The sequence below is a fragment of the Pleurodeles waltl genome, chromosome 6 (genome assembly GCF_031143425.1).
Source record: "Pleurodeles waltl isolate 20211129_DDA chromosome 6, aPleWal1.hap1.20221129, whole genome shotgun sequence".
NCBI classification, from domain to species: Eukaryota; Metazoa; Chordata; class Amphibia; order Caudata; family Salamandridae; genus Pleurodeles; species Pleurodeles waltl.
The window spans coordinates 799,853,273-799,878,745 of record NC_090445.1 but is presented as its reverse complement, the minus strand read 5'-3'; the positions used below and the strand labels follow the sequence as shown (position 1 = coordinate 799,878,745).

Sequence of the window (25,473 nt, the reverse complement as noted above, 5' to 3'; positions counted from 1 at the left end):
GTACAAGAAATGCTACAAAAGACAACGATAATCCTGGCCCCATGATATACCTCTGTAAAACAAATTGTTGTCCAGAGATTTTATTTTTTCACTTGTGTCTTGGATCATTAGAGAAGTAATTTAGCTTGAGTAGACATTGCTGATTAGGGTCAAGTTTTTCTGGATAATATTTTTTAAAATGCCAGATGTGTTGCAGTGATGATGTAATATATCAGGAACCATGAGACCTCTATACTTTATTTTGGGTGTCAAAACATAGGTTTTGGGTGTCAAGTAGTCTTAGACAGAAAATAACTCCGAAGAGAAACACTTATGCTATTCTCAAAAATGGCAGCTATAATAGAGGAAGAGACAAATATAGAAATGAAACAAATAATGATGGTTTTTAATCCTTTTATGTATACACCAATGTTTATGATATGAATATGAAAAATTATGTTTATCACTCCTGTTTTAGACACACTTTCATAGTTCACTATTTGTTTGAATCAGCAATTGCTCGTGGTACATTTGCTGAATGTTGACCATTTTAGAAGAGCATATTGACAGTGACATATTTTTGTAACACAGATTTTGCAAATACATGTACGTGTACTTTCTGTGCGAAAAGGCATTAGAAATTTCAAAGGTTTTAGCACTCCATCAATATCTTCCCAACCAAATTTACACAGATCTTTCTCTACATATGCATGACCCAAAACATTTACAAATCTTCTGATCAAGTAGAACGCTCTTTTAATGTACCCACGTACAGAATTACATTGTTGGAAGGTCACTTAGCGGGACTGATCTCTTGAACTCACTGTACCGAAGATCGTCAAATGTGCAAGTCAGAACTTGTTTTCCACACACGCACAAGGTATTGTTCTACGTCTTTAAAGTCACATTCTTCTTCTGTCTAAACAAATCTTTTTAGAAACTCCACAGGTTCAGCAGCTAAAGCTCCACAATTTGTTCCAATTTTGCTCATAGTGTCAACACCCTTAGGAATATGTGCCTTGATAAGAACACTGGACATCTCTGGGTCAAGTGCATTGTAGGGGCAGTGATCTGCGTGATGGGTGCAGCTACACCCGCCACACAGAGGCATTGGTGATGGCTCCATGTGGGGCCACAGTAAATGTCCCGGCCAGGCCTTCCTGTGGGTCAGCGTACGGTTTTGTGTCACCTGTTACATAACGTATCCATAACACTGACAATCCTTGACTTATGAACATTGCAACAAATCTAAGCAGCACAAGAATAACAACTGTGTCATTTGACAATACAATGAGTCTATTGGAGCCATCTCAAACTGCCCATTCAACATGTGGCGCAACACAGAGGTCAGCTTCCTCCAATTTGCTCTATAGTTTTTGAACAACATGGCCCGTTACCTTTTGAGTATCTCTCTGGAAGCATCAACTCCGTATTGACACTCATTCCACTTGCAATAATTGGAAATTCATTGCTCACTGAAGCATCAGCAATGTTTTGGCAAGTTAACAGCTCCAAGTTCGTCTTGCTCGATGTTGATGACCAGAATTTATCAAGTTGCACAGGTATAGGTGTCGAAATTTTGATGCAGACAAGGTAATTTGTTCCACTTGTAGACATTTTTCTGATTCTCTCACATTCTGACAGATAGTTCACGATAACTTTCAATGACAATGTGCTGTTCTTGCAAGGTGCACAGTCTTTGATATCTGTAGAAATGTCTGAAAGACCTCTCCAAAGTTTTGCATGGATGAAAACTTGACCATTCGCAATGGTGACATAGTCCACAACAACAGCAGTTTTCAATGAGAATACCTTTTCAAACTGAAATTCTCCAGGGGAAAGTTTTTTTCAAGCTCTTGTACGAGTTTGTCGTTAACTGGTTTGGTTGCAGCAGCTCCATCAAATAATGAATTTTTGGAAGAAGATCATGCAACAGAATGTCCTTGATAAATTCACCCCTTTCTTTTGCTACATTGATCACTCTATGTGCTTGTGAAAGTTGTTTTTTTGTAACCTGTTTTGCAGTGGCTGATTGGACAAAAATCTTACTATGGCAATTAAAGCATGGAAGTTTAGATTTAGTGGCTACGGCAAACAGCTTTTTCTCTTTACAAATTTCTCCTGCTTCAGTTCTGCGTATGGTTTCCATCAATGTCACAAGACATCTAGAAGATGTGTCTTTATATTGTTATGCACATATTGTTTGGTCACAAAGTTGTGTAGTCGCACAGGTTCAGTAATTTTAAAGGGGATTCCTTGCTGCTGCAGTAAATAAAGAAGGCTGTCAACATGTTTATTTAAAATGTTCCCCTCTCTTTCACACAAGTTTGTGATGAGGAACAGTTTCACAATGGTCCTTAATTTTGAATCTATCATCTCCCTGTAAAAACTGCAAATAGAAAGGGCTTCAATGTTAAACTAGCTGCCATTGAGCAACATATTCACTTTTACATGTCTGACCAACAGTTCCCTTGGAGCTTTTCTATGATCTCTGAATCGTCTGTTCCAGTTTCATATCTAGAGCCACAGCAATGAACCTTCCCTCTCTTTCAACAAAAAATTTCTTTGGATGAATTTTCTGTAGAGGTTTGGTTTTCCACCTCTAGCTTCTTTGCTCTTTCCAAATACCATGATCCATATCTCAGGTAGTTATCCAATCAAATTCCTGAAACATAGTAATCAGTGACTCCACAGTCTTCACACGCAGCCCTCAAACACCTCCCCAATAAGCATATACCAAGTTGTTCACAAAAGCTATCATGTGTAAGACATCTCACCAGTACTTGCAAAGTTCTGATTTTGCTTCACAGTCAGAAAAACTCTACAAACTTGGATTTCAGGATTTCTGATTTTGAGTGTATTGAACAGTACCTGGCTTTGCATTATGTTTTTTGAATGTAGTGTACCCTGTGCCTTGTTCACTTCTGAGATGCAATGTGCAACACCTGCTAGTTTAAGGATGACAGTACTTTTTGTTTATAGGCGACTATGCCTATCCTACAAGTCGCAGCTGTCGTCCCAACCCTTCCGACTCACTAGCAGCACCTCACCAAAAATCCAAACAGTAAAAGGTGCTTTGTAGCAGCCTTTACGCATGGACTTGAGAGTAAGACATCACAGGGAGTGTCGTGGTTAAACAGAGATTACCCCTTTCTCACAGATACATCATGCCTCATCCAAACACAGGCAATAACGAAGATGCAGTAAAGTTTCAATAGTTTGTATTTAATACAACTTCAATCTGCGATAAGTTGCATGGGCTGCAATGATTAGGACAATGAGCAGTGCAATAAACAGAATTATGGAGACAAGAATCATTATTACAGAGACCCCCACCATCTTGCAATAGCATGAAAAGACATAATGAGTCTAATGTGTCCTAATACCCTAATACAATAGGTCTAACCTCCTACCTAAAGGAAAGCTGGGTATGTTAGACCTAATCTGCCAATGCCATGTCCATGAGAGGAGCCCCTAATCCTTGTTACCTTGGAATGAGGTCTCTATTTCAGACACCGTAGGGAAACGAAGACTGGGTCAGCGTCAAGACGACGTGCAGCATCGATATCAGCGATGGTGGCGATGCCCTATGGTTAGAATCCCTCTGATTATCTACTTGGACCCCTCACATAGGTGTGTTCCTGAACAATAGATAACAGACATGCTTGGGGTGGCAATTAATATAAACAATTCCCTCGAAAGTATAGAGAGGGAAAGTCCCTAAGTGTGAACACCTACTGTTTTTGTTTGTCTTTGTCACTTGATCTTGACGCCTTAACACGGTGGCACTGATAATGCAAAGCATAACAAGTGGCCTAACTATAAACAAAGTAGCCATCTTAGAATAATTCAATTATTAAATGGGCTATGACAGAGCAAGCTAAGTAGGTTAAAAGTCACTAGGCGACGGGGGCACAAGTCTGCAAGCCGAAGGCTAAGCTAACTCCTGTTATCCCATTAAAACAAACTAGGATTCACTACACCTTGGCCTGGTTAAATTTTGTCAGGGCCACAGCTCCACCCTTCTTCCACCACCTCAAATTATCAGACCATTGTATTCTGGAGACTGGCAGCCACTGTTGTTATTTTTTTTTTTTAGCTATTGCCATTTATGGATATTAACTGATATTTTAACATTCAACTCTCGTAGCCATCTGTACTTTTCAAGCATTGGCCTGCAGGCTACTCCCCTAGATGAGTCTGTAAACTATATGAGACAACAGCATTTGAGGAACTCCCACGCTACCACTATCCCATTGCACAAAAGATAAAATGCCATGCAGCGCAAGTGCGTACTCTTGCAGCTCACATAGAAAAAGGCAATAAAAGTGCTATTTCTAAGGATAGTCTATCGCATGCTTTGCAAACGCCTTTGGTAGTGAGTTCTGAGTCTTCCCCTCACACTAGCCCTGGGGACACCCTCTCTGCAACAGACAGCCTTGCAGCAACACGACCTATGTTGGCCTGCCACTCACAGTTAAAATAGACATTAGTTCAATCATACCCTTTCGGGACCCTTCTGCTATGGATAGAGTCGCACAAGAGAAAAGTGTGCTGGAGGAAGGAAATGTAGGTGCAGGAGAGCATAATTTAGATTGCTCATCAATTTCACCACAATGAGAGATGTCTAAGAAGCTGAATAAAAAGCCAAGGGACTACCCGCTGTTCGCTAAATGTGTAAGAACAGGGGGAGAGGGATTGAAGGCTCCTTTTGAATCAAGGGCCTCAGCATCAATATCTGAGCCAGCGCAAGAAGTAGAAAAATCTTCTTAGTCCTTGTTGCCGCCCACTCCCAGTCAGCTCCAGCAGCTAGCAGATGTTTTCTTATTTTTCTGATGCATTGCCACTGGATGAAGCTCAGTATTATGGACAAAAGGAACAATACAATGAACTTGTACAAGCGGGAGGGGGGTGTCAGCTGTCAGAGAGGAAACTGACCTGTTTCTGTTCTGGTCAACCAGCCAAGCCCTTTGATGATGAATCCAGGTCTGCTTCAGCCTCTGTTTGAAACTACCTTAACCGAAATTTGAGAACTTAAGACATCACATGCTGCCGAAATCACAGCACTTAATTTGAGGTTGGATAAGATTGAAGAGCTGGTTTTCACAAATTCCTGAATGATTATTGGTCGTGGAGCAGAGGGTCTCCATTTTGGGGGACCGCTCCCTTCTCTGAGACAAGGAACTTTGCTAATTTCCCAAAAAATGATCAATCTCACAGAACACGGTTGATGATCTGGAAAATTATGCTAATTTATGTTCGGTTTGGGTTCCTGAAGGCCTAGATGATTCTAGGAACTAGGACAGTGTCTCACACATGGTTGTTTCTTTGTTAATAACACATATTCTTGAGGATGCTCCTCCTGACCTAACTTATGTGGGGACATAGGGTACCAGGCCAACGAATTCCCAATTCAAAATATCCCAGTGCAGTTATTGTTAATTTTGTTGACTATTGTATCAAGGAAAGAATTCTCATGAAAGCTATTCAGAAGCAGGGTTTTGCCTTACCTGCTGGAGGTTTCTGCCAAATTTTTTCTGACATGTCAGTATCAGCAGCCCACAGAAGGAGAGAGTTTTCGGGTTTAAAGGGTCAATTTAGAACTGCCCCAAGCCTCGCTTGTACAGCAGACAAAATTTAAAGTAATTTTGTTTTTAGAGGAAACACACTTTAAAACGAACGCTCAAAGGGTTTCTATTCCTGCCAAGCATACTTGGGCATTTTATGCATCAGCAGAAATGGCTATTCAGGTGTGGAGATACTGTTGTCTAATACATTACATTGGGAGATAAAATAGGCTCACAGGGACAGTAAAGGAAAGTGGATATGGATAGAAGCCAGATTAGAAGGAAGGGCTGTGAATTTTTGCAATTATTATAATCCAATGTCAGATGAGACCGAAGTCTTGGAACAAATATATAACCTTGCTCTTCAGACAGAGGGTTTAATAATTTTTGGTGGTGACTTTAATTTCATACAAGTCTTGTCCCTAGACACCTCCAATAAAAGTAAAAGACAGCTGAAGCTGAAGACTGCTAGAATCTTGAACATAATTAAGCAGGATCTGGCACTGGCAGATCCATCACACCTTAAAAATCCCAAATTCACTCAATTTACATGTTACTCTGCCAAGTTTAGGTCCACCTCTTGCTTGGATTATTTTATTATTTTATTTTTTTAACGTCAAGGTGGTCAAAAAGTAGGAAGATAGAAACTTACACAAATTCTTTCTCAGACCATTTCATGTCTCAGCTGGAGGTTATCTGGGAGGGTGGTGTGGTAAAAAAGCCACAATGGCATTTTGATAAGTCTCTACTTTCTGACCAAACATGGCTAAATGAAATGCATCAGTTTATTCCTGAATTTTTTTGTGAAACATCTTCATACTGCCTCTAGTTTCCTGGTCTGGGAGGGTTTAAGGCAGTATTTAGAGGACATGTAATATCCTACAAATCTAATCTAGTCAGGGCTCGAATGCATAAGACCCAGAATCTTCAAGCAGCTGTGGAGTCTGTGGTGAGCATGGTCTACAAAAAGCCAGCAAAGTAGCCAGCTAATTAAAAAAATAGAAGACCCATGAAGGATGATTGAAGGCAGTACCATAGGGAAATATTCCTCAATCATTATAGACAGATTTATGAAGAGAAACAGGCGGTATCACAAGAAAAACTATTAGATTATTTTTCTTCAATACATTTAAATAAATCTCTTGTACTGAAAAGGATGCTCTCTCAATGCATATAGAGGCTCTGGAGTTAACTTCCACCTTGAAAGGTATGACAAATAAGAAAGCCAGTGGGATGGAAGGCATTCTAAACAAAGTATATAAGATCTTTGTTGCAGAACTCCTTCCATTATTAACAATGCTTTTTAATGATTTAAAGGGGTCTGATTCCATACCAAAGACTTTTAAAGAGGGGAGATGAAGTCGGCGATGGCGTCGCTGAAAGGGGCGCGTGGCCCGGGAGGACGGTAGACGAGGGATCCTCTGAGGGTGGTCCTCGGATCGGTGCGAATCTGAAAATGCTGGTGTTCAGCGGCGAGATGGGTGTCTTCGGTGGAGGTGGTGACGCTGATGGAGTCTTTGAAGACGATGGCGATACCTCCTCCTACCTGGTTGGTGCGGTCTTTTCTGGAGATCTTGTAGCCTTCGGGGATGGCAGTGGCGATGTCAGGGGCCGAGGAGGCGTTCATCCAGGTCTCCGTGATGAAGGCGACGTCCGGTGCTATGGAGTCCAGGAGGTCCCAGAGTTCAATGGCGTGTTTGTGGACGGAGCGAGCGTTGACTAGGATGCACTTGAGGTGGTTGATGGCGCGTGGGCTTGTGGTCGTGGTTGTTGCGTGGTGGAAGGTGCGTTTGCAGGAGTTGCAGGCGAAGGGTCCATGGGTGCGTTTGGGGTGAGCTTGGAAGCAGGTGTTGGAGCGTCCTGGGTTGAGGGCGTGGAGGGTGGTGGGGTCGTAGCGGGTCAGCGGGGCTTGGGAGAGCTGGGGACCAGGGGTCGTGGCGCTGGGCGCGGGCCAGGCGCGGACGGGTGCAGACGGGCTTGCCTCTGGCGTGCCTCTGGCGCGCCAGTGGCGTGCCCCCTGCGCGCAGTCGCGCAGCGGCCGCCATATGAGGTAGGAGGGGGGGAGGGGTCAGGTGGGGGCGAATTGGAGCTGGGGGGCGGGGCGTGCTGGAGGTCACGGCGGGAAAGCGCGAGGGAGGGGGGGACAGGTAGAGTGAGAAGAGCTGGGGGAGGGGGGTTTAAGGGTCGAGGGGGGTGAGTGTTAGGAGGTTTAGGAGATAAGGGAGAAAGATAGGAGTAGGGTTGAGAAGATAGGGGAGGGGGGGTTGTAGAGGTGGGTGAGGGTGAGAGGTAGAGTGAGAGGATAGGAAGAGAGGTAATAGAGGGGGTGAGGGAGGGGGGAGAGATAGAGAAATAGATAGAGAAAGTAGATAGGGAAATCGATAGATAGGGAAATAGATAGAGAGATAGGAAGATAGGAGGAGGTGGAGAGTGAGGGAGTTAGATAGAGAGATAGGTAGATAGGAGGAGTGAGGGAGGTAGATAGTGAACGGGTTAGATAGGAGAGATAGAGAGGGGGATGCAAGTGGGGGAGGGGGATGAGGCAGGAGCAGGAGGGCAGGCGCGGGGAGAAGAGGACGGAGGAGGCAGAAGAGCCGAAGACAAGAAGAACAGAAGACCAGAAGACCAGAAGAACAGAAGAACAGAAGAACAGAAGACCGGAAGGAGAGAAGAAAGGAAGATCAGAAGACCGGAAGGAGAGAATAAAGGAAGACCGGAAGAACACAGAAGAACACAGAAGAACACAGAAGAAGATACAGAAAAACGAAGAACAGAGGGCAGAAGACCACAGAAGAAGATGAGGAAGAAGAGAAGAAGAGTGAAGACGGGGGAAAGAAGAGTACAGAAGAAGATTACAGACGAGGAGCGAGGAGGAAGAACAGAAGAACAGAGAAGAAGAAAAGAAGAAAAGAAGCAGGAGAGAGGGTGAGTAGCGCGGGGCAGAGCGAGGGGCTGGGAGGGGGGGGGGTACTTACTGTGAGGTGGGTCTCAGGAACTCAGGAACCTGGAGGAGCTGCAGCGGCAGGGGGAGCGACCTACCCTTGGGTAGTAGTTAGATTTCTTAAAAAGGGTAAGAATCCCTTAGATCCAAATTCCTATCATCCTATAAGCCTGCTGAATGTTGATTATAAATTATTCCTGAAAATATGGGCTGAACACCTTGCACCTTGGGAACAGGCAGTAATTTATGAGGACCAGAATGGTTTCTTGCCCACTGGGGTGAAGGCCACAAATACCCATTTCTTGATTCAAGCAATTGATTATTTTACAGTCAATAAGGAAAAGGCGGCAATCTTAATGATGAGTGCTGAAAAAGCGTTTGATCTTGTGAACCGGCAGGCACTTTTTTACATTCTGGGAGAATTTAGGTTCCCACCTTCCTTGATCACTCTGCTTAAAGAACTTGATGATGATCTTGGCCTCTGCTTCATTATAAACGGCAAAGAAGCAGGGGTTGTAATGATTAAACAAAGTACGAGGCAGAAGTGTCCCTTGTCTCTGCTGCTTTTCATTCTCTTTATTGAACCTCTAGCAATTGGGATCCATACTAACCCCTTGATTATGCCTCCTAAAACATGGATGGCAAAGATTAAACTTCGTTGATGATGCCATCTTGTATTTAAAGGCTGAGCGGCAAAATCTTCAGAATGCCATCAACGAAATCTCATGTATCACGCGGGTAGGTGGGTATAAAGTTAACCAAGTCAAAACAGAACTCCTTCTATTCTAGCAACCCTTTCCATACTACCTGTTAGTTTGCAGTTGATCCCAGACCATCCAATTAAGTACTTGGGAATATAAGTATCAAATAATTATTGTCAGTTATTTCAGTTAAACTATGGGGCCATGTTGTTAGAGTCAAAAACTTCTTACAGAAATCGACTCATTTGCCTCTGTCTTTGATTGGTAGGGTTGGATTAATTAAGACGTCTAGCCTCCCTTTATTTTTATTTTCCAATGTCCTCCTAAGAATTTCTACTTCACATTTTAATGAGGTAGACAGTATTTTTAGAACTTTTATATGGGTAAATAAGCAGCCTAGTGTTGAACTCTCCGTACTGCAATTAGGTGTACCCCAAGGAGGATTAGCCCTTCTGCATCTTCAGACATACTATCAGGTGACGTTAGTCGATTACATGATCCAACTGGTATAAGATTCCCTAGTCTACGACAATGTTTTCTTGAATGTCATGATCAATGAAGGCCAAAATTAGGCTACCAGTTTTTATACATACCGCAAAAACTACCAAAGAAAACTAAATATAAAGCATTATCTGTTTTGTCATCTCGGATATCATCTTTCTTTAGATCATGGAGTATTCCATGTTGTGTTAGACCAGGCAGCCTTTTGGCGTGTCTTTTATGGTATACTGGACTGTTTCTGCTGGCTTATTGTCGCTGCACACTTCACTACTGCTAATCAGTGCTAAAGTGCAAGTGCTCCCTATGTAAGTTGCATTGGTGATTGGTTTCTCCATGATTGACATATTTGATTTACTGGTAAGTCCCTAGTAAAATGCACAAGGGGTCAAATGCTACTAGTGGGCCTGCAGCACTGATTGTGCCACTCACATTAGTAGCTCTGTACACATGGCTTAGACTTGCCACTACAGTGTTTTGCGTGCAGTTTTAAACTGACAATTCAACCTGGCAAGTGTAAACTTTCTCGTTCACTACATGTAAGGCACCCCGAAGTTAGGTCCTAGGTAGCCCCATGGGCAGGGTGAAGTGTATGTTAAAGGTGGGACATGTACTGATGTGTTTTACAAGTCCTAAGTGCAATACTGCCAAATTTGTTTTTCACTGTTGCAAGGCCTATCTCTCACAGTTTAACATGGGGTCTGCCTTTAAATAACTCTTCCCTTTGAGACCAGATAGAGATATGGAGCTTAGGGTCTATTTTAAAAATGCACTTTTTGGTAAAGTTGATTTTTAAATTGTCTGTTTAAAAATGCCACTTTTAGAAAGTGGGCATTTTCTTGCTAAAACTATTCCGTGCACCTGCCTGCTTGTGTATTCCACATCTGCGTCAGACTGACAGTTGGGCTGTTGTGAATTCCCTCTAGACAGTGACACAAAGGGAGCTGTGGTGTAGGCTGCATATACTGATGAGCCATCTGGGCTAGAGTGGAGGGAGGCGGGGCACTTATACCTAAAAGAGCTGTGCCTGCCCTCACACAATACAGTCTCTAACCCCCTGGTGTGTGTCTGGGGACTGGTGCGGGCAAGGCATGATCTTGTCAACAGCAGAGACTTTCCTTTGAAGTATGCAGACTTCAAAGGCAGAAAGGGGTATAAGTAGTGGACCCCAAACCACAGACTTTTAAAGTCTTTCTGGATCAAGAGGAACCTCTGCCAAGGAGAAGAGCTGAAGAGCGAGTACTGCACTTTTGCTGCGTGTGCTTTGCTGGGTTGGCCTGCAAAAGAGAGCAAAGGGTGATCTTTGCTGTGTATCCTGCTTGAGAAAGTTCTCCAAGGGATTGGAGTAGTGTGTGCCTCCTGTTGGAAGTCTCAGGGATATAAAAGACTTCAGTTTCATATGTGTACAGCATTGGGAGCTGTGTATTTTGTGCTGTTCAAGAAAAAAAAAAAAACACCAAAGACACCACTGGCCTGCACCGTGACCTGCTGACACCTCACGGAGTCGCACTGCCCCACTTTGCACCGCAACCCTTGTCCCACTGATGCTACCATCTCACTCCTCCACTGAGTCGCTGCATGCACCATGACCTGTGGGCCCCACACTATGGCATCGCCTTGCTCACAACGCAGCATGGGCATCCCCGGCGACGACGCTCCTGCTGACACCAGCATTGATGCCTGCACCATGGCCTGTGGACACCTCTTGTGAGGAACACAAAGCACCGTCTCATCCCGCACCGTAGCCCTAGCCCACCAACCCCAGCACCATCGACTCCAGTGTAGTCAAGAGACGTCCCCGTCTGCACTGCGATCTGTGGATGCCACCTAGAGGCCATCCTGTGCCGATGACTTGGGCCTACCGATGACATCGCTTCAGCAATGAAAATGCCACTGCCTGCTCCGTGACCTGGTGACACTGCACAATGCACCACCCCGCTTCACACTGCAGCCCTGGTCTCACTGATGCCGCTGGGCACCGTCACCGAGCCGCTGCCTGCACTGTAACCTGTGAGCACCGCACATCGCATCGTCCCACTTTGCACCTTAGCCCCAACGCCCTCCACGCCATCCCTCCTGACTTCATCAGCCCGAAGCTTGATCTGCAATGCATGTGACTTCAATGACCCGACGACCCCCCCCCCTCAACCTCTGGAACCGATGCATGCAATGCCGCTCTCCAGATCTCATTGCGAGGATCCCAATGCACTGCATTTCCAAGGTACTGTTTGCGGGTCTTCCCGACACCGTAGCTGGCCCGCGATGCCACGGCCGGCCAGAATAGTTAATTTTGTTGATCACGATGCTGTGATAGCACCAGGTGAAGCTATCGACTTCAAGGAACTGTATTTTTAATTAATTCTTGCAAAATTCATATCTTTATTGTTCTATGTTGGATTTTTCTCGTTTTTGGTCTTGTTTTACACAGATAAATATTGGCTAGTTTTCTCAAACTAGTGTGGGTCTTTTGTATTGTTTTCACTGTATTACTGTTTATTAGGTGCAAATGCTTTACTCATTGCTTCTGGGATAAGCCTGACTGCTTATGTCAAGCTATCAAGGGGGAGAGCAGGGGTTATCTGATGGGGTATCTCCCTTATCCTGACTAGAGTGAGGGTCCCTACTTGGACAGGGTGCAAACCGACTGCCAACTAGAGACCCAATTTCTAACAATAGTGTATTCCATGTGATCATGCCTTTATCCCATTACAAGACTGCAAGGTTTCGGACTTGTTAGTAACTAAACATGTTAAAGAAACTTAGACGGTACTTCTGTTTAAGATGCTTAGTGATTTCTATGGCAGGGGAAATCTGATAACATTAGATAGTATGTTACAGCAATTTGGGAATCTAGGCACCTTAATCTGTTTTCATTTTAATCAAATTAGCAGCTTTGTAAAGAAAAACTATATAGCAATGAATGAAGCTGCAAGGCATATAGCACTATATACTTCCAGAGCTGCTGTAGAAAATATCCCAGAAAAGAAATTGTAGATTTTGTACTCTGGAATGAGAATCTCTTAGTAAAGTGGTGTACGGATCTTTAAGAGCTGCTAATTTCAAGTGTATGGATTTTCTATCAAGATGGTTGGCGTATGGTATACCTCACAGGCTCCACAAGATGTATCCTTCAGTGTCCGATCAGTTCCTCAAGTGCTTTGCTATGCGGTGTGGTAACTGGATTCATGTTTTCTTTGATTGTCTGAGCCTTCAGCAGTTCTTGAAAGAAATCTTCTAGGCTATTAGGTGTAGTGCCCAGATTGAGATTGTCAGACCCCGATGTTGGTACTATTTGGATTTTCTTTGAGTTGTGCAGTCTGCATAAATATCAACTGTATTTTATATCAATTGCTGTTTCAGTGGCACATTCTTTGTTTTTGCAGGGATGAAAAACCTCCATAGCCCCGTCATTTCAGCAACGGTTCACCAAAATAAAAAGGACCAAAGCTTTTGAATTGGCCTTCACCAAAAGGGTGGGGGCTGGAAAAAAATGAGGCAACTTGGGCCACTTTTTCAGGTCTTAGTCTTAATAGCCTGGAGCTTGGAGTTGGTAAATAGACCAAACTGCTGCTAGAGATTGCTTCTATCATAGGAACTGTTCGCACTTTAATATTGGTACTGTTTTCTATTCTAAAAGCTAGTGATGAGGTTTCCTTGATTGAGGTTATAGGCGACTCATTAGAAATTAATGAACTATTTTTGCACTTTAATATTGATACTGCTTGCACTTTAACATTGGCAATTATGTTTGCATAATTTCTGACTTTGGGGCATGATTTATACTTGGGACTAGCAGTGTCACCCCTTAGCCAGAATTTTGGATTATTTCTTTGTGATGGTTTATTAATTTTGTCAAATAAATGAGATGGTGGATTGTCTTTTTTTAAATGGAATGTGACGCTGACTTTTTATGATATTTATGTACTTCTTTATATAATGTGTTATATTTGTAAAATCCCTGATTCGACCAATCCACCCATATTTACGTCACTGTTTCAATTTATTGTGAGTCTTCTGTTTGTTCATATGTGTTATGAATATATTATTGCTTCTCACTTTTGCTCAACAATAAAAAAAATTTTTTAAAAAAAAGGATCTCTCATAAAAATGTCGGCAACAATATGGAAAACACCTTCATCACAGAAAATTAGCAGGATAGACTGGTCTTCAAGCTGAGCATGCACATTTGGATTATTTATTTTTTTAGAGCTGTGTATACTGTTGCATAGTTCGTAACTGGACATGGTATTAATGGTAAAAGCCCAACCTTCTTCAGTGGGGTGGTATTCTGGTAGATCGGAGCATGAATTCCAGCCCACAGAGGAATTGGCGTTTTCTTCATAATTCAGTCTGCACCAAATAAGTAATATGATGGATTCAGTTAAATCAGCTTTGCAGACCACAGCATCAGGTAGAAGACGGTCCATGTCCTCAGCCACTTTGAAACGTTCTGGTAGACTCTGACGTGTTGATGGCTTGTAGTGATTTTGCACATGTTGGCAAGGAAGTTGGGTTATAATTTTCCAGCTTAATTTGTTCATGCTTACAGTTGACACAGCTTGTTTTCCCAGCAGATACTTTATTGGTACAGTCTTGAAAAACCACCATGGCAGTATCATGTGTGCTGGATGTTCCAGACACAGAAGAGCTGTCTTTAAAATCAAAATTATCAAGAGAAGTAATTGTAAATCTTTTCCTGGTAAAGTGACTTGGAAGTGGTGTGCTGTTGGATTCACAAGATTTTACAGCATGAGCTGCTAACAAGTTCCTGCTCAGTACTATGTCATTATGACTTGGTGATGCACCAATCCTATTCATTGATGTGATTAGCTCTCCAATTTTGCACTTGTCATAGATTGCACAGGCAGTCATGTGTAGCAGAGGTTTCTTTTTGCTGTGTTGTAATTCATAAAATATGATTTGGAAAAGACAATACATTTGCACAGCATAAGCCTCATTATATTGTGTTCCACTTCTTCACTTATATATTCAAAGCCATCATCAATATCGGCTTCTGCTCCAAACTCAAGATCTTTAGTTTGTAACAGTTTTGCTTTGCTGATATTAAACAATCATGTAAAAAATGTGAAGACAACATCAGGCATTCTTGTTGACTCCCATGATTTGCGGAGCTATGGGGCATTGCAAAATGTGTCATTAAGTCCAAATTCTAAATCTTTCAGGATGTTTCTTAAAATCGTTCCTAATGATTCTACTGAAACATGTGATCTTATTTTGGCAGCAAGAACTTCAGGAGTCAAACCAGCTGAGAACACCTTGAGTGACTCATTCTTTTTGATAGACTGACAAAACAAATTCTGCCTCTGTACAATGTCAACAGAAAAATCTTAATTTCATTATTATGGATCAATACATCAATGTTGACCATTATTTCTCTGATCTCACAGAGTGTGGACCCGTACCCAGCATTCGAGTCTCTTTAAAACTTAATTTGCTTTTTTTTTTTTTTTTTTTCCACAGAGTGCAAACTTAACTGAAGGCTGGTGGTTATGTTGCTGCTAGGAGCACATTGAAAATTAATTTGCACACATGCAGTGCGGATGGGTATACAAATCCACTGCAACACATTTACCTCGCTGTTTAGATCAGCTACTCAGCTGAAAACCTCATCTTGGAAGAACCTAACCTGCAGATAAAAACAGGTTTGCCCTTTGAGACTCACAAACTCTGTACTTTGTTCTTTCGTCAATTCCTTTTGCCCTTGTTCTGGCTAAACCACAGATAACATATTAAAAATCCTTTGGTTTCTGATCAGTTGTTGGAGGTGGATGAGGAGTAGCCATCGATTTTTTAAGTAGATTGGCAATGGGTTTGGTTGTCCTCGCTTTCTCTGAAGACTCAGATTCTTGTGATTCACTGGTTTCTGATATTTTTTTACTATTTTTTTCCAGGCTTTTTCCAATGTATACAACGTGTAGCAATTGTTACAATGATAAAATATTTGATCCTCTTCAATCATTACTTTCAGACTTTTCTGATCTTCATCTTGCTGTATTTCTGCAGCATCTTAAACTGTCTTCTGTTCAGCTGCGGTTGATGTTAGCTTTTCTTTCAGATTAGTTTGGCATATGACATTTTTCTTTGTTGAAGAAAACCTCTGATATTTTAGTTAGCAGCACTCTGTCAGGTGGTAAAAATCCTCTTTACCACCTGCTTCGCTCATGTTTACAAATTTGAATCAACAGAAAACCTGAAGAAAAAAAAAATATTCAAATAAATTACCAATATAATGCTAAAACACATCATTATAGAGCCACCATTTTGGAAAACGGCAGAAGGGATTCTCTGAGGAGTTATTTTCTGTACCTATAAGACTACTTGACCCCCAAAACATATGTTTTGACACCAAAATAAAGTATACAGGTCTCATGGTTCCTGAAATATTAGATTATCACTGCAACATATCTGCCGTTTTTAAAAATGTTGTCCAGAAACAAATCATCGCGGATTAGCACTGTGTTACCAAGATAAATTACTTCTCTAATAATACAAACACACCAACAAAAAAAGAAAATCTCTGGACAACAATTGTTTTTTTTTTATTGTTTTTTTTTTATTGAGGTATATCAAGGAGCCAGGACTATGTGGGTTACAATGTGTAGGACTCACAAATTGTCCAGTCTGGTAGGCATATGTTAAGAGTGCTTTTTTTCTGGATAAACACAAAGTCATGATTTAAAACGTAACACAGTGGTTGGGGTTTTCTGTACTACTAAGACTTATTATAACTAACCGAAGTAACCCTTTCTAATAACCCCAGAATAACGGCAGATTGAAAAAATAGAGATCTTATCTTTTGTCCTACAGTTTACAAGCAGCTCTTTCATGCTGGTTCGTAACTCACTGTAGTACTTTAGAATTTTTGTGTCTTATGAACTTCAAGTAACAAAAGGATGTGGATGACAAGAGCAGTAACCCACTTAGCTATTTGCATAAAATACAAATCTGTGGTCGGTACGTTAAGTGTTGTGCTTTGTAGGATGCACTTTTACAATCTCTGCTACTTTCCTTTGAGTCAAAAATGTGCCTAGAAAGAATGCAGATTTTTCCGGCAAGTGCATTGAACACCAGACTTATCGTACCAATATTAGTATCCCCTGAAATATATAGGTCTAAAAAGATCCCTGCAGCAAGTCCCTTAGCACCATAACATATTTTAAAGTGTAGCCATTTGTGACCAATTACTTACTTCAGAACAGATTTAATATGAAGTGTCCTTGTTGCCAATTTCTTAGCCACAGAGCTTTAAAAAAAAATTTATAAATTGAAAGAAACTGCTTTTCATGGCTCTGTCGTCGTGACTCCATCCCACTTCCTGCTACTGTACATTTACTCACAGTGTATGAGATAATGAAATACATTGATTCCTTTTCCAGCACTGAAGGCATTATACAACTGCCACTGCCCTTTGCAGTACAAGTTGTTTATGTGGAAAGGAATCTGGCCACTTTGCTGGTGTTCCTCTCCCTGATGTCCTGAATGTGTTTGAGGAACTTGTGCAACTGTTTCTAGGTTATTACCTATTATATGCACAGGTGGACATGGCATGGCCATGGCCACAGACACAGGTTTTTGCACTTACTTAGGGCCTCATTATGACTTTGGTGATCTGACCGTCGGACCGCCAAAGCCCCGGGAGTGAGGATGCCGTCATGCTGGCAGCCTTACTGCCCCCCCCCCCCCCACCAAAATCAGATTACGATGTTTCCACTGGATTGACCTGTGGAAACATTGTATTACAATGTTTTTGTTGGTCAGCCCGTCAGAATCAGTGTGGCAGCACTGGTCTCGGCATTCTTAAGAGAGCTGAGGCGAAAGCCATTGCACACCAGCCCCTTCGGAATGTGCACTGTCTGCATAGCAGACAAGGCACATTCTGCAGGTGCTGGCAGGGGATCCCCTGCACTGCCCACTACATGGTTGTGAACAATGCTGCCCCCCCACCGCAACCACCCCCCCAGACCTCCCCTGTGAACCCTAGCACCGGCTTTTCACCATCCTTTCCATGGCAGTGATTGCCATGGAAAGGCTGTCAGAAAGTGGAGTTGTGATCAGCATAAAGGTGCCGCCATGGGCACAGCCGTGGCTGACTAAGACTCAGACCATCTCTAACCCATTGGGACCCATGATCCTGGCAGTGACAGCAGCCTCCTGACGGTCCGACCGGCAGGCATAGTAACCTGGCGGTCGGACTGCCAGGATTGTGGCAGTCTGACCGCCACCTCAAATTCGGCAGTCTCACTCATAATAAGGCCCTTAGTCTCTAATGGCCCAATAGGACAAAGTGATGGAAAGGCAACTGGGACTTGTTACAGCCTATAAAACCGAATCAACTGTAACCAAGTATGGGATAGTCTGCATGACTTTTTACTGACACAACAGAATAATAATGTGATTGTTCCAAAAAGGCCATTTTCCTTAATTAAGGATTTTGGACTCAGGATTTTAGATGAAACACAGCATAATTTTATTAGGGCAGAAGTTTGTCACTTTTAAAAGCCACGGTTTATTAGCCGGACTTTCTGCACCGGTGATATTAAAGTGGTGTCTGAGGAAAATTGTGCTGAAACTTGATTGAGTCGACACCAGCCCCTCGCTCCACCCAATGATACCTTAGTTTTAGGCACTCTGAACTGTTAGAGGATGCGTGCTTCCAAGCGATCCCTTTTTATTTTATTTTTAATAGCATCACAGTGATGATAAGCGGAGCCAACATAGATTGAGACAGAGTGCACACAGTTACAGAGAAGTAGGCGCTTACCTTTTCTAATTTGCAGAGGCAACACAATGTACTCGTGCCTACAGCTGTTGGATACAAAGAGCTTTTAGCAGAGTTAGGAGAAAGAAGGTGAAATAAAAGGGAGAGTCGGAGAAAGAAAGAGAAGGTATGAGAAAATAGGGCACCAAAGAGTGAAGAGTGAAACAAAGTGAGAGGCAAGCTTAAAACATGATTACACGAATAGATGAAGAAAGGAAGAAAAGGCAGCAAAGAAAGTGGGAACAGAATGAGAGATGAGTGAGCGAGGAAGACATGAATAAGGAACATCAGACTGACTGGGGAGAGAGAATGAAAGAAGGAGAAAGAAGGACATGGCAGGGAAGTGGGAGGAGGCAGCGATCTTGCGTGATTATTCGCTTGAGGTTTTTTTTTTTTTTTTTTTTGCTGCCTCGGATTGTGATTTGCCTCAGACGGTCCCTTAACTCGGCTCTTCTCCCAAACTTCTTCTATTTCACACATCCAAACGCAGATCTATCTCTTAAGTCAGTAGGCCGAGGCAGCTTTCCCAGAAAAAGTTTTAAAAATCAAAAAAAAAAAAAAAAATGCATTAAGAGGTAAAAAAAAAAAAAAATATAAGATACTGATTGGGTTGTGGTAACATGCTGAAATATTAAAACTCCACCATATGTAACGAACGAATACTTTCGATGCAAAACAAAATGGTCCATTTAAGAAGGGTATTTTGTGTTGTTCATGTGCGCTATACCATCACTGTGCCTTCTGGTAGATTAGTAATTAGGCATTTTGATAATATGAAAGTACATAAATTGCAGAAAGATAGATCCTGAAACTCGCAGAATACAAGAACAAAAGGTTGGAAATCCCGCTATGTTCCTGTATGATGTAGTTTTCTACTGCCATCTACTGGCTAAAATTTAGAACTGCGTGAAGCCTACAATAATTTGATCTCCCCGTGCTTTTGAGCTTTGGTTGCGGCAGACAGGCTTTACATGTACCGTGTTATAATAAGCCTATGGGCGTTCAGGAAAAAATATGGCATGTATTCTGTGCTTGTTCGAAGATACTCATTTGCATTAGATGTGCACTGACCCGTATACTTTAGGCTTTCATTTTCTGAGCAGTAACTTACCAGAAGGCAGTGAACGGGGTTTCCTCTCAGATCAACATCTGGGGCCTGGAGAAGGCGCCAGTCTCTTCCTTTGTTATAAGTGATGAACGTTTTGACCTGGTTGTCAATCTTCTTGTTAGCCAGAAACATCCCCTTTATCCCTGCTACCTAGGAGAAATTGGAACAGCTGAAAAACGTATACCAGGTTGGAGCAAAGTTTTAAACACACGGAATTATCAGGATTCAGACTATAACGCACATAAAAGTAGGCCAAGGTCATTTAGTGTCATTATAACCTCCTATGTGCTGCCTCAAATGTATGAGGTAACGAGTCATTAAAAGGTTACCTTGGGCGTGACATCCCGAGTCACTCTTTAAAAACGAGGCTCATAGCTTTCAAACAAGACACCTTCCGAGGCGTAAGTACCCACAGGAGTGAAAACCTGTACCCCAACTTAAATATTATAGTTGTATGGTCCCGACCACCCAGCCTGGACCACTAAGTTGCCTCCTTTGATTATAGAAAGCACGTCTCTAACATGAACATATAGTTTTATTAGGATTGATACTCTGTAAGGAAATCACTTCTTTTTGTCAAGCCCTTCTGTAGTGTGAGGCTATTTTAAACATTTTTGCCAAGGCTGATATTGGTTCTCAGTCCGTAGTGGAATGGTACCGATTTCAAGAGTGCTTTATTAACACATAGAGCATACATGCAAATAGCTACAGCATATAATGAATATTTACAATTGCATGCAGTGTGTTAAATACAGGCTCATGCATCGCATCGACATTTTATGACGCTCTGCAATTTAAAGTTGACAGATTAATGTGTGGCTCATGCCATAAATTACATTCATTAATGCTTTCCATGTAATAAACAGACGATACGGAATACAAAGGTTGGTTTTAATAACAACGCAGCCTAATGCTATCATCCCTTTTTTATGGATCTACTCTAATTAATATCAGCGACGAGGTATAACACATGCATGCTGTTGTGGTTGTCATGGGACATGGCTACAGTTTTCAACCAAGGATCTCAAAGGTTAGTGACCATATTTTGTTTTTATTAGTGCTTTGAAGCTGCCTTCTGAATGTGTCTGGACTACAAAACCCCCCACTAAACTAGATATGACCACTCAAGAAAATGTGAGAAAATTCTAAAAATTAAGTTGATTCACTGTAAACTCGTCGATATATTTTCCAGTCTTGCTTGGTACATTTCACAAAGGGTTGCTCTTAATGATGAGACGCCTTTTGTGATAATGCCTCGGTGCCAACACTCAAAGTGTCGGAAATTACTTTTGATTTTAACAATTCTACGAGGGCTACTAGAAATCCTAGGATAAACAATTTAACATATTTTTTCAGTTGAGCACCTTTTTATAGTCAATTGAGGCAGGAGACGAATTGGTTTCCTTTAATCTTTCGCAGAAAATCCCACAAAAGATGGTCACTGTTGCCCTTCTCTTCAGTTTCCCACGGGCCAGGACACAGTTAGGAGTCACCCTTGCATAAGCTATTGGTTCGGTCTAGGCCACCAAAGGCCACCAAACCCTGGGGAACCCATGGTAACATCCTTGCGTTGCAGGGGGGTATTCATTGATTAACTAACACATTCACAATCATCTTTATGACACAATGGCAACCTCTATTAATTAATGCATGTTTTACCAATAAATGAGGCAGACTTAGGGGTTGCACGATTCCCATAAGACACAATCAAATGAAAGGGCATCACACATCAAACATGCAGATATTTGTTTATGCAGATTTTTTTGTAGCACAGACATTAACCATTGGTGTTACAGCGCTTCGCAAAAGAAATAGATCATCAAAAAGACATATAAATCACATTACTGAAAGGGGTTGGGGCATTCTTAGACAAAAAGCATTAACGTCAGCTATAAGTTACAGCAGTCGTAAATATTGAGTAAAAAGATGTGGACGGGTGCCAGGCACAGGAAGGCAGCCAATGAAATTGAGGTAAGACTCAAAGCGCTGATCACTGTGTAAACTAAGCCAATGAGGTACAGTATGGAAAAGAGAGTTTAACTGAAATATCTTACAAGATGAAACCTACACATCAGATAATTAGAAGTAAGTGAAAGTCGTACTTGGGTAGGGTGAGCAGACCTTGAGCACCAACAGCTGGAACATTTCGCAAAAATAGAAGGGCTACATTTTTACATCAAATGAGGTCTTAGACTGACAGCTGTTATGAACATTGGAACGTAGAAGAGACGCTAAGAATATATATATATTTATTTATTTAAACCAGCATCAAATCTGTTAATCAAATTACTTGCTTGAACGACCGAAATCTAATCCTGCTCTGAAACACCTAAAAAAGTGCCTCTCACTATCTTCAGTTGACTTCCCTTAAAAACCGGGACATATGCGAAATTTGTGAAATCTGCCAAGAGGGCGGGTGGAAAACCGGGACTGTCCCGGCAAATCCAGGACGTCTGGTCACCCTATACCTGAGCAACTGTAATGTCCTTCATTCCCTTACATGCCTGACATTATTTCCTCTTCTGTCGTGTAACTCGTTATATAATCCAAAAATCTCCCCGAGTGAATGTGTTAAGCCGAAGAAAGATTCCGTGACAGACAATGACACAGCCCTCTACAAACCACAGAATAAGTCCCAGTTAATACTGGTTAGTGGAACCAAAACAGTGATTGTGTTGCGCACTTTGAGATTTTTTTTTTAAAGGGAGTGTAGTGAGAGTATCTGGTACATTTGAAGCAGACGCAGCAGTGGGGAAAAAAAAAAAAAAAAAAACTTTGCATAGTGCTGTGGGAAAAAGTCCTGCTTCAAAGACTATGTAATCGTTAGGTCAAAGGATTGTATTTTTAGTAGACAATGTGACTTGCCACTTAGCAATTATATTACCTGTTTGAATCGCTCAACCACATTTTACTCGTTATTGTCTTGATGGGATACGATGCGGAGCTCTCACTACCTCAATTCGAACCTGTAACAAACGATGTAAACACATACATCAATCAATTAATCAATCAGTAATTTGTAAACAGCACTACTCACCCGTGAGGGTCTCAAGGCACTGAGGAGGGGAAGGAGAGAAGAGGGGGGGTGGTGGTGCTACTGCTCGAACAGCCAGGTCGTGAGAAGTTTCCTGAAGGTAAGGAGGTCTTTGGTCTGGCGCAGGTGGGTGGGATGAGTGTTCCATATTTTCGCGGCAAGATGCGAGAATGATCTACCGCCGGTTGTAGTTCTGTGGACGCGTGGGAGGTTGCGAGGTCGGCATAGCAGAGATGATGGGTTGGAGTAGAAAGAGTTGTCTGTTGAGGTATTCTGGTCTGGTGTTGTGCAGTGCTTTGTGAGTGTGAGTGAGGAGTTTGAAGGTGATTCTCTTGTTGACTGGGAGCCAGAGCAGGTTTTTTAGGTGGTCTGTGATGTGGCAGTGGATGTCCAGGATGAGGCGTGCAGAGGCTTTCTGGATGCGTTGCCGCCTCTTCTGGAGTTTGGCCGTGGTTCCTGCGTAGAGGGTTTTGCCGAAGTCAAGTTTGCTGCTTACGAAGGCTTGGGTGACTGTTCTTCTAGTTTTGGTGGGTATCCATTTGTAGATTTTTCGGAGCATGCAGAGGGTGTTGAAGCAGGAGGAGATGGCAGTGACTTGCTGGGTCATGGATAGTGAGGGGTCCAATATGAATCCTAGGTTGCGTGCGTGGTCGGTGGGAGTCGGAGCGGTTCTGAGAATGGCAGGCCATCAGGAGTGATCCCATGCAGAGGGGGTGGACCTGAAGATGTGGACTTCAGTCTTGTCAGAATTGAGTTTGAGGCAGCTGCTCTTCATCCATTCGGCGATGGCCTTCATTCCTTCGTGGAGGTTGGTCTTGGTGAGGGAGAGAATCAGCTGGGTGTCGTCGACATTTGAGATGATGTTGAGGTTGTGGGATCGGGCAATGTCAGCGAACGGGACCATGTAGAGGCTGAAGAAGGTCGGGCTAAGGGACGAACCCTGGGGTATGCTGCAGATGATTTCGGTGGCCTCTGAGTGGAATGGGTGGAGGTGGACCCTTTGGGTTCTGCCGGTGAGAAAGGAGGTGACCCAGTCCAGGGCTCTGTCACGGATTCCAGCACTGCTGAGGCGTGAATGTAGGGTGTGGTGGCAGACGGTGCTGAATGCGACAAGAGGTCCAGGAGGATGAGGGCCTCGGTTTCGCCACTTTCCAGTATGGTTCTGATGTCGGTGGCGGCAATGAGGGCGGTTTTGGTGCTGTGGTTGCTGCGGAATCTGGTTAGGAAGGGTCCAGGGTGCAGTTCTCCTTGAGGAAGCAGGCTAGTTGACTGTTGACAGCCTTCTCAATGACTTTTTCTGGGAAGGGCAGCAGGGAGATAGGCCGGAAGTTCTTGAGCTCTTTGTTTTTTTGAGGAGGGCATTGATCTCTGCATGTTTTCAACTCTCCGGGAAGGTGGCGGACTCGAAGGTGCTCTTGATGATCTTCACAGTACATCACAGTATCATGCACTCAACCCAGTAAGCTATTATACTTACATAGGAACTTGTGGCCTGCACTTTACATATGAATCCCTGCAACATATACAAATATATTTCATAGCGCCAGAACCCTGTTTTTCTGCTTGTAACCCATGGAGAACTGTGGCCTGTTCCTTAGGCAGATTCTATGAATTATTTTTCATGATTGTCTGTACCCAGTGCATGATCATGGCCTGCATTTCCTCTCATCTGGGGCAGAAGGGGCCCTATGAAGCAAAGTTTGAAATTAGATGGTGGCTGATATTTGACAACTAGAAAGGGTTGATAGTTGTTAATTCAAGATGCACACTAGGCATAGCTTCCTTGAGGTGGGCCTACAACACTGTCATGTTTCATTTGTCTTTATATTGCTTACATCCAGGTCTCTCTCCTTTCACTCTTGGGTGGACCATAGAGAGCTTTAACTATGGCTGCCTGTAATTAGTGTGCTGCTTTGGATCACTCTATTGCTTCTGTATGGTTCCTAAGGAACATTAGGACTGTTTCTTGGGGCATGGCTAGCCATGGCAAGATGGTGGTCATGTTCTGAGATCGCTCCTGCCAGCTGCTCACAATATGTCATCATTCTGCCATACTCTGAGCTGCGGCTGCCTTGGCCAGAGAGGCCCGTGGCATGAAAGACAAGCGAAATCAGCAAGGCAGCCGATGGGACTGAGGAGGGAGTCAGGAAGCTGACATAAATCCCTGTGCCTACCAATATCCGCGTGGCCTGTATGCGGACCAGCCGGTGACCACGGGTAAGCTTGAGTGGCCTGACTGAGCTATGAAATCTACGGCAGTTGCCCATGCGGGAATGAGGATGTATCTTCAGCCTCCGGTGGTAATGTGGAAGTCCGGGCCACAGAGAGGACCCAAGACTTGGCGGGCGGGAGCTGTAAGTAGACCCTATGGAGTCCAGATGATTTGCATCAGGGACCCACACCACGCGATCACTGCAGCCCAGCCTTGGGGCTAACAACTGTGCTTCCCGGGGGGCAGGGGTGTTAGGGGTGGCATCCCTCCACATTCTTCCCAATTACTTGCTGCACAGGAAACATCCTGGGCAGTGCTGTGTCATGACCAATACTACGGGCCTTAAATGACAGCGTGAATGATTGTGCCCACTCTGTGCTTTGAGGTCTGACCTGAAAGCGAAGGCAACAAACAGACCCAGTGGGGCGTGAGCCTTTGAAGCAGTGGCCTGCGTAGCATGACACTCGTGCCCTACTACAGGATATAGAGACACCCCAAGAAAGACTCTGCCTCCCCTATGGGCTGGGCTTTTTTTTTAACTTTTATATTGGATGCTTTTTAAGAGCAGCTGCATTGTTCAACTTAGAGAGTGCCTCACCTTCAGTCACTGAATGGGCTTATGGGTTCTGGGTGTTGGTGTGGCTAATGGCAACC

General features: G+C 43.0%; 1 protein-coding gene across 3 annotated transcripts in view; it reads right to left on the bottom strand.

Moving 5' to 3' along the window:
• Window positions 1–25,473, bottom strand: part of LOC138300266 (VPS10 domain-containing receptor SorCS1-like) — a 2,596,073-nt gene that overhangs the window by 624,101 nt on the left and 1,946,499 nt on the right. For all 3 annotated transcript variants that reach the window (XM_069239431.1, XM_069239430.1, XM_069239429.1), the window contains exon 10: window positions 19,577–19,723. In XM_069239431.1, the coding sequence (XP_069095532.1) occupies window positions 19,577–19,723 (147 nt within the window). The remainder of the gene's footprint in view (window positions 1–19,576; window positions 19,724–25,473) is intronic.